This window comes from Vicia villosa, linkage group LG4, assembly GCF_029867415.1.
Source record: "Vicia villosa cultivar HV-30 ecotype Madison, WI linkage group LG4, Vvil1.0, whole genome shotgun sequence".
NCBI classification, from domain to species: domain Eukaryota; kingdom Viridiplantae; phylum Streptophyta; class Magnoliopsida; order Fabales; family Fabaceae; genus Vicia; species Vicia villosa.
In genome coordinates, this window is record NC_081183.1 from 155,603,877 (window position 1) to 155,613,686 (window position 9,810).

Genomic DNA, 9,810 nt, shown 5'->3' on the forward strand with positions numbered 1-9,810 from the left:
GTGGAAAGAGAGTCAAAAGAAGCTTTAAGAGTTGCAATGTAATGTATTAATAAGAGCCGGATTAATTTTTAAGATGTTACTCTCTTTAGGCATGAACTATGTACACAATGTTTAGTTCTTGCACTACCATCTTGTTTTTCTAAGGCATGCTATGCTAGAATTTACATTTGGAGGTTCTAGATGATCTTACTATTAGTGTTAAAGACCACATGATTTGTTCTCCCCTCCTGTGAGTAAAGATATCGGTGTCGACTACCTTGTTTGTAAGCGTCACCCTAGAAAACAGATTAGTGTTTATCCAAATGAATCAATTTGGATGAAAGAGTGCATTTTGATGAACCGAGTTGTGAATGTCTTCTGCAAGTGTAAGCTTCTCTTTATCTACTGGTTGTAACTTGTTAAGTTAATATGTTTCCCTTATCTGAACCAAAGATGTTCTCTTCTTGTTAAGGGATTTTCAGATTGGATGCATCAAGCTAATGAAAAGCGAGTTCTGTTATTTATCTAATCAAAATTTAGTTGTGTTTTTTTAAACTATTCCACCTTAATTAGGATTTATATTTGACCTCCAATGAATCTCCACGGCTCAGGCCATTTGAGTCGTCTGTGAGAGTAATCGTCGAGTCAACAACTGGACATTTGGCGTGTCTCTGTCTGTCTGTGCTTGTCGTGTGTTAGAGAAAGTGAGTAGATAGTTTATACAGGAAAATCTGGTTTCCTCGAATTGTTCTGGCTTGTGTATCTCAAACAAAATTCTTAGAATTGTGGTTTCTTTGAGTTGATTGTCACATTAATTATCTCAAACAAATTCTTAGAATTGTGATTGGATCTAACACAACTCCACCAAACTGGTTAATAGGGTGAGGGTTGCAACTTATAAACATATTTCAAAACTATATATCATCTGATTATTGAATTTGGTGTGTAAATATAAATGTTTGAAGGCCTAATAGAGAAACTTGCTAGAAGGTGACTCAACAAATTTTGAAACAGAATTGATATCTTAGAATTTTGGTTGAGTCTAGCACAATTTTATAAACTTGATTATAATCGGCTTGGCTCTTGCACATCCAAGTTAATTGCATCCACGCGTGAGTTTAATGCATAATTGAGTTTTAATCTATTCATATGAAATGTAAATATAAATGTTATAAATTTAATGATTTTGGTTTATAATTCAAAACAAAGATGCACATTACAAGTTAAGACCAAATACTACACAAATAGCAAGCTTGAAAATCAGCACTTGATGCTCAAGTTGATTGCTAAATAAAGCACGAAAGATGAGCTAGAATTCGAACTGAACATAAATGTTTAGGTAATTGAATTAATTTTTCAAGAATTCAAAATAAACTTGTTTGAATGAGTACAACTCAAGATATTTCATGAACAATACACAAATGTCATAAATGAATTTTCAAAAAGGCAAAAAGAGATTCAAATGAATTATAAGATTATCAACCTCATAACCACCCTTTAACACGAAAGTAATATTGATGATAATTATTTTTAAGTATCTTTTAAAAAATACTTAGACTCAATCACCAAACATGGAGGGTTATATCCTTATAACTACTGTGAGTTCATCTACCTGAAACGCTACCATTTCATCTCCTCATACACAACTTTAACTCGATCATTTGAAATATTGTTAATGGCTTACATCTTTTTTAAAATTATTCGGCTTCATCTAGACATAGAATTGCTTAAAGTTGACAAAACGTGCCGTGACGCGCCGGTCCGGTGTGCGCATCCGTTATAAGATGACGAGTTGGATTAAGATTTTAGGTCCACCACCCACCAAAATCCGTCCCGCCAAAATTTGTCTCGCCTATTCGTTCAGTCCATCTCACTTTAAGTCTGATTTTTTTTGTTAATTCTAATAATTCTAATTCTGGATCGTTTAGTTTATAAATTTATGTGTGAATATATGCAATATGCTTTATAAAAAATTATTTTTAAAAAAGTGAAAAACTTAATTGAAAGGTAAAAAACGTTTATTAATTTATTAATAAATAAATAAATTTTTAAAAAATAGGCGGCCAAGCCCGCCGCCCGCCGCCCGCCAACCTGCCACCTTGGCGGGATGAGCTTGACTTTAAGGTCCATTTAAACTTTGGGGACTTGCCCGTCCCCGCTTTTTTTTTGGCGGGCTTATGACAGGTCGGGCGGTCTGTTTTGCCACCCCTAGAACTGTTGTTTCATTCAATAACAGTAGAGGGGTGAATTGTAGAGGTTAGAAAAATGATAGTTTAAAATAAAATTACTTTTTAAATCAGAGTTTGAAAATATTTTAATAAAAATGATAGAATATGCAGCGAAAATTAATGATAAAGAAAATAAGTGGAAAGTAAAAAATTAAGGAAAAAGAGACGACACTAGAGATTTATAGAAGTTCGGTCTTAAGAAAGTGACCTACTCCTATCTCCATGAATTGATCTTGAGAGAATCAAATAATGGTTGAGGACTTCTAGAAGGTTAAGCCCGCGAACCCCCTTACACAAGAAAAATGAGCTTAGGTTAACTTTCAACCAAACAACGAAAAAAGGAATGAAATAGTTAGTTTTCACGCCAAATAGAGAACAAACCTTTGAGCGGTTAGTCTCTAAGTCAAAGTGAGATTTTACATTGGCTAATCTTAAACCAAGTTGGAGTTTTGAGTTGGATATCCTCTGAACCAAACCAATGTTTTATACGGGCTAATCACAAATCGATTTGAGAATTAATATCAGGATGATCTCAAACCATTATGAATATTTCTATTTGATTATCCTTCATGAATAAAAAATGAGAGTTTTTCTTGAATGCTTTAGCTCACCAACCAAATAGAGACTTATATTGATTCCTCAAAGAGATTTTTAAAATTTTGTTCTACACAGGACAAATGTTGGACACGATGTATGTGACAACATGTATAACAGTTTAAAGCAGAATGACAAACACAAGATTATATATCATAAAATAATAAAGAACACAAAGGAATAGGTAACCCAGTTCGGTGCAACGTCACCTACGTCTGGGGGCTTCCAACCGAAGAAAGAAAATCAACTCTCAATAATATTGTGCAATTAGTTTTAGATGAACAACCCTTGTTCAATGCCTACTTCCTAATACTACACATGTTTTTCTATATAGGTCTCCCCCTAAATATGAGAATATTTATCTCTTTCTCTCAATTACTATCCTAGTGATCTATGATTTCAACTGATTAAAGATGTTAAATTACAACTCAATTAACAATCAACCTCAATACCTTGAATATTTAAGTTAAGCTTCTTTAGAGGTTTACAGTAAACAACTAGAATACAAAGACTCAAAGAACAAAAACTTTAGCATACTATATCTTTAATACTTTCCTATTTTCTTTGTTAGGAAGTAGCACTCCATCTACAAGGTCGTCAAAAGATTTGATTAGATGCAAATTTCATTTTGATGAAAATTTGATTTGATTGTAAAAAAAAATAAATTAAATAAATTTAAATCTTCTAAGATTTAATATGGTGATGAACAATCTTTTAGTTGATATAATAACTGTAAAGTGAAATTTAATAAATTGGGAGGTATATATCTAGCAATCATTAGAAGGTGCAATTGAAGAAAAAAAATCTTAAGAAAAGATGAAAAGGATACTTCATTTTAAAACATAAATATTGTATAAATAAGCCATATGTTGTGGAATGGAGAGATTAACACTTTTATTTTGTAAGATATATCAAATCTCATTATCTAAAACTAACTCCTAAAATAAACTTTCATTTATAAAAAAAATTCTTAATCCATCTTCTTCATTTTTAAGGATCTTCAAAAAGTTTCATGTAGATCTCTTTTGAAATGATTGTTTTGGATGCTTTTATTTTATGCATGTTTGTTTATATATATATATATATATATATATATATATATATATATATATATATATATATATATATATATATATATATATATATATATATATATATATATATATATATATATATATATATATATATATCAGTTTCTAGGAGGTATTGCTTCGCCCTAAGTACCTTGCACTCGTCTAATTATGTGAAACGAGAGAAAATACGTTTTTTGATCAGAGAGAGGTCAGAGTCAGTTGTGGATCCCCATCTTCCTAGAAGATAGAGATTCAAAGATTTAATGTTGACAGAGTAGGCGATGATCTTGTTGGGTCATCATGAGAAGGAACATTCACATTGGGTCAAACATTCATCTAAAGATCAAAGACTCACCTAAACAAGTGAGAGAGCCACCACATATTTACCCAAATCCTTAAGGTGATAGGTGCATGGGTCCTGTCATTTATAAAGTATACAACCTCCACTTTTCCAAGCAATATAAGACTTACACAATTCACATTTGTTTCTCGAGCCCATCCATTATGCTCTGCTTCAATCAGAAGCTCTTTCATCCACCTACTTGTACTACTGTGGCGAGACACCTTTACCACGTCACATGTACTTCAACGAAACACGCCACCTGACAATGGTCAAGAAGACTTTCAATACAAGGAGTCGGTCTCTTACTCGAACCATTGACTTTGATACCACTGATGGGTCATTATGAGGGGGACGCATTCACGTGGGGTCAAACACTCACCTAAAGATAAAAGAATCACCGAAACAAGTGAGAGAAACACAACATTGATGTATGGGTCCTATCACTTATAAAGTGCTCAACCTCTGCTTTTCCAAACAGGTGTTACACAAGCTCAACAAACATACTCTTTCAAAATATAACACAAAAACAACGGAAGGAAACAATTGTTTATGAAAAGAAAGTGATTAGGAGGGAAGGAAATAATAATTGTTTATCGATTAGACATTAAACAAAACCAATTAGAAGAAACTTTTGAAAATAGATGAAGTTTTACAAGTCATTTTAAGCCAGTGTGTGCATTTCCTTAATACTTTAAGAGCTACTCTTGCTGATTTAAATAGTAATAATCTAAACTAGATAGAATATAAAATAATGCAAAGAATCATAAGTGAGCTGGAAAAACTTCAGTTCCATTGAAGTTGTTCTTAGCAATTGATCTCTTGCGCCAAAAATTGTAACTTTCTTGTTTTTTGATTTACTTCAATATTTTTCTTATTTGATAAGGCTCATGATATTTTTTCTTTATTTTCTTTGTCATCATCAAAATCTATTATGCATGTAGAGCAACACTTTTGGTTAACCGAACATGATTGTTAATTAATTATCTTCATCGTAAAAAGACAGGAACATAACCCTCCTAAAATTTTGCTTTGACCCCTAAATTGTAATGGTGATTTTTTCCAGCTTCCCCTTGAAAGAATAATATGTTGTCTTTTCTAGACAGGGGAAGATCCCCGAAAATGAAGAGTGATTGACACCGACTCTCCATTAGGTGTATCGTCGGAGCATTTATGGATTAATCCTCCCAAGATGTGCAATGTTGTTTTACAATGTAGGCCACAATGTGAATATCATCCCATCAATTGAATATTTTCTTGAAAAATGTGAGTTTCACGAAGAGATTCTTCGTCCTCCTATTCTTCCGCCCAGACAACCTTACATGATCGTTTTGCTTTCGAATATGTGTTGTTCAGGCCCCAAGTGTTCTTCTAGATGGGAGGAAAACATTAAAGAACGATTCACATGTATGACATGAAATAATCTGATATGAATTTTATGATTCAAGGGAAATAAGTGAATTGAGATATGATGGTGAATTCTATTGAAGATCTAAATGTCATTCAACTCCGATTTGACTAAGAGAAGTATTTGTAAACACTCTAACACTCAAGTTAAAAACAAACATAAATGAAAAATTTTAGGATAAGAATAATATATTCATGAATAAGAGACCTTCATAAAATATGAAACTTCTATAATTTGAGGCCGGACTATACTCCATAACAATTATAATTACCATGGTCTATACAAATACCTACACTACTATTTTTAGACGGTTTTAAAATGCACTTTGTTTCAGTATCTTAAATACATGTGTACTAGAAGTAAGAAAATATATTATTTATTTATTTATTTATTAAATAAATAATACAGTAAATAAATAAATAAAATTCTAATATGCTTTTATCTTGTAAAGTAGTCTGGGACAAAAAGAGGATTACATGAAAGAAGATAGTGGCAATATTGTAACATGACACATATGGTCAGAGTCACACTCGTATTGTATTCATGCAAGACAACCGATCAATTTGTCGATAGCCACATCTTTTTTCAATGGCCTACTCTACATGTAACATGACCTTAGAGGAGTGGAATATCTTAAATATTTTCATGCAAAACAATCACATATAGCATGCATATACACAATATCATCTCTTAACAAAACATATACAAATGTAAAACAAGGCTTGCACAAAAGAATTGAATCAAAGGGATTGATTGATTCACACAAAGTTGGAATTGGAATTGGAATTATATTAGTTCAAGTACACATACAAAAACAAAGGAGTTGACAGGTGAAGTTGTGTTTGAAAAGATTGACCTGCGTCTCCTCTATGCACCCTTTCATTTTACAACCAAAATATTTGATTCTCATTGTCTCTTATCCTATGATTATCAAGCCACATTTCAGATGATGACAGAAAGTTTTAAAGAACTACTACAAAATAAATTAAAAAACAACGTAGACAAGACAGCCAAAAAACCAACAGTTTAATCAATTAACATTACTGTTAATTTCAAGTAACAAACAAACAAAAAAAATTGAATTTTATGTCTCATCCATCCATGTCCAACAGTGTTGATGTCCATATCGATCCATGTCCTTCTTTCTTGTCCATGAACCATCTTCTTGTCCATTTTCCATCATCAATAGTAATAATTAAAAATAACTGTATAGATTAGAAAATAGCTATAGGTAGCTATAGCTAGGCTTAGAAATCATGAGAGTGATGATACATTGTTGGGTCACATCCATGACCAGATTGAGATCCATGACGATTCATGCCTTCCCTTTGACTATTGTGTCCACTGTCATCATCACCACCACCACTCATTTGAGTAGCACCAAGGTTCAGATACACCAATCTTGAATCCAAATTCAGGTTACCAATGTTGTTGTTATTGTTGTTTCCACTACTGCTGCTGCTATGATCTTCACTCATTGGAGGGTAAATCTGTGCTGATGATGAAGAAGCATTGTTATTGTTGTTGTTGGTATTGTTTTCTTCACGTGAGAGAACAAGAGCTGCGGATTGAACAAGTTCCAAACACAATCTTAACTTGTTTGGTTCAATGTGGGTTAATCCAGGAACAGCACCTTTGAAGAGAAAATCAGAAGTTAGGGTTCTGAGTATATCCAAAGGTGTCACACCATCAACGGTTCTTACTGTGGGGTCTGCATGGTGATCAAGCAAAACTGCCACCATTTCCGGCGACACCATCTCGGCGGCCACGTGAAGCGGAGTTTTCCCGGCAGGTCCAGCCGGGTAGTTAACATCAGCAGCACCGAGTTCGAGCAAGGCTTTCGCCACTTCTCTGCTGCAATTCTCAACTGCATAGTGTAATGCCAATGCTTCATCCAGGTTTAGGCCTTCTCCCATGACCATGAGTTTGACCAGTTCTACGTCCGACGAGTCAAGAGCGCGCCTCATTCGGCGTATTTTCTGGTCCTCTAGATCTCCCAGGTCGTGGTGGTGGTGATGGTGATGGTGATGATGGAGTGGCATTAAGGAGCGGCGAGCTAAGGATGATTTGAGACGAAGCTCTTCTATTTTGGCAACTACGTCAATAGGAAGATGCTTGGCTAGGATTTCGGGTGGGAGACCTGACTTGGCAACAAGGTGGGAACATGTTGTCCAAAGTTGGTTCATTTCTTGCTTTCTTGAAGCTATTAGTACTTTCATCACATCATCTATGGAAGCTTTCTCCACCATGCTTGCTAGTTGCTTCTGTTATAAGTGTTCACAACAAATCAATCAAGCAATGAGAGTTAGATAAGAATTAACAAGCTTAAATCTAACTTCATATTTTCGAATTAGTAGAGTAATCATCTAATATATATAAGTCCCTTGATATTAGTTTTTTAATAATTATTGTATTGAGAGAATTATCATTTTACATTTTTCACAAAAGTCTAAACTTACACTATGAGAGTTATCTTTGAGTTTGTTTTCTTTTGCAACCTAAACCCAAATGAGGAAAGGAAAGCAATGATATTTGGGAAAGATTTTGTATGCTCCTTGTGTAGAAGACAAGATTGGATATGTATCTAGTATCTTCTTAATTTAGAAATATTTACTACATATTGTTATACACCAATTCGAGAAACTCTAAACATATGCAACATCAAATCAACCACCAAATTAAAATATTTTTGTTGTAAAAAAAACCTCAAACCATAACAATGTGAAGAAATGGATCTGGAAAGTGAAGAATGATTGTGATATTTTGAAGGAGTTTCTTGGAACATAGGAGAATTATTTCCATAAAATAACCCAAAAAAAGACTCAAAAATCAAAATATAAAATAAAAAAGAATAAAATAGCTCTTCCCACATCCCAAAAACCATACCTCTTCCCCTTGCTCCGGTTGCACTAATTGTCCATGCATATTCCCAAGAACCAGAAAACATATATATGACTGACTGGTCACACAAATCAGAGACACAGACACAGAGAGAAAAGAGAAAGTGTTTGGTACTAGTCTATTAAATATAATAATAATAACAATAAAAACAAAAATAAAAACCTGAGTGAGCAATGCAAGCTGTTCAACACCAAAGTATCTAGCAGCAGCGAGGGTGTCAAGTGCAAGATCGACAGCTGAGCTACAATGCGTATGCCAGCAACCTCTCTCACCGCAATTAGGTCTAGGTTCATGTTTGTGAGGAACAATAGAAACTTGTCCACTGTACAGAAACTGCAACAGGAGGAGGAACACCTCGTATCCAACCGAGTTCACCGGGATGACGCCGGGTCTTGCTGTTGATTGTCGAGAGGATCCTCCTCCTGTTGGGTCTAGACCCGACGGTGGATCGGGCCCACAAAAGAATTTCCTGAAAAAGAGACTCCTTGCTGCTAAGATGCAGCGATGAGCGTGAACCAGACGACCTTCCACTTGGAAAGTCACGTCGCTGAAGGCTTGCCCGTTGATCAGGAGGTTCAGGTAGTCAAGGGAGAGAGATCTTAGAGACTCTTCAAGAGACATGATGGTTCTTCTGTTCCTGTTACTGTTACTGTGTGTCTCAGTGAAGAGAAAAGAAGTGAAGAGAGTAGAGTAGAGTATACCCTAGTCAACAGTTTAGGTTGGTCCCTATTAACACTATATGTGATAATAACTCTTCAAAAGGTAAGAGAAGAGTGATTGGAATGAAATAGTGGGAAAGGTTAGGTTTTATTTGTTTCATGTTTGTGTTGTTTTCCTTGATGTTGATCTTGTTACTGTGATAATTCTTGTTTTTATGGGAGAATCTAATACTGTGAGTGTGTAAATGGAGGAGAGTGGTTTTGGTTGTGTTGTTTTTTACTTTCTAGAGAGAGAAAGAGTTGTGAAAATGTTATCTGGGTGGCTATTCTGGGCGGCTGGTGTTTTTAACAAACAATATCAACTGTGAAATTTTTGGGACCTGTATTGTCTACAAACCAATTCTCTGCACCAGCCAGGCACTTATTGAGAAAATTATACTGCACACACCATATTTTCATTCTAAAACATTTCCAACTAGAGGACTTAAACATTTTCAAATATTTTTACTAAAATATTCTTTTTTATCAAATATATATGAACTCACATGAAAATAAATGTAAAGTGAAATTTATTATATTGGAAGGTATATGTCCAGTAATAATTAGAAGGTGTAATTTAAAAAAATTA

The 9,810-nt window shown here is 34.1% G+C and overlaps 1 protein-coding gene across 1 annotated transcript; it reads right to left on the reverse strand.

The window, feature by feature from the left end:
- Window positions 1–6,309: 6,309 nt before the first annotated feature.
- LOC131595622 (BTB/POZ domain and ankyrin repeat-containing protein NOOT2) lies at window positions 6,310–9,591 on the reverse strand. The gene is made up of 2 exons (XM_058868020.1): window positions 8,686–9,591; window positions 6,310–7,886 (listed from the first exon to the last, which is right to left on the reverse strand). The coding sequence occupies exons 1-2, from the start codon at window positions 9,142–9,144 to the stop codon at window positions 6,870–6,872; spliced, it is 1,476 nt and encodes a 491-aa protein (XP_058724003.1). The 5' UTR covers window positions 9,145–9,591; the 3' UTR covers window positions 6,310–6,869.
- Between the last annotated feature and the right edge of the window lie 219 nt (window positions 9,592–9,810).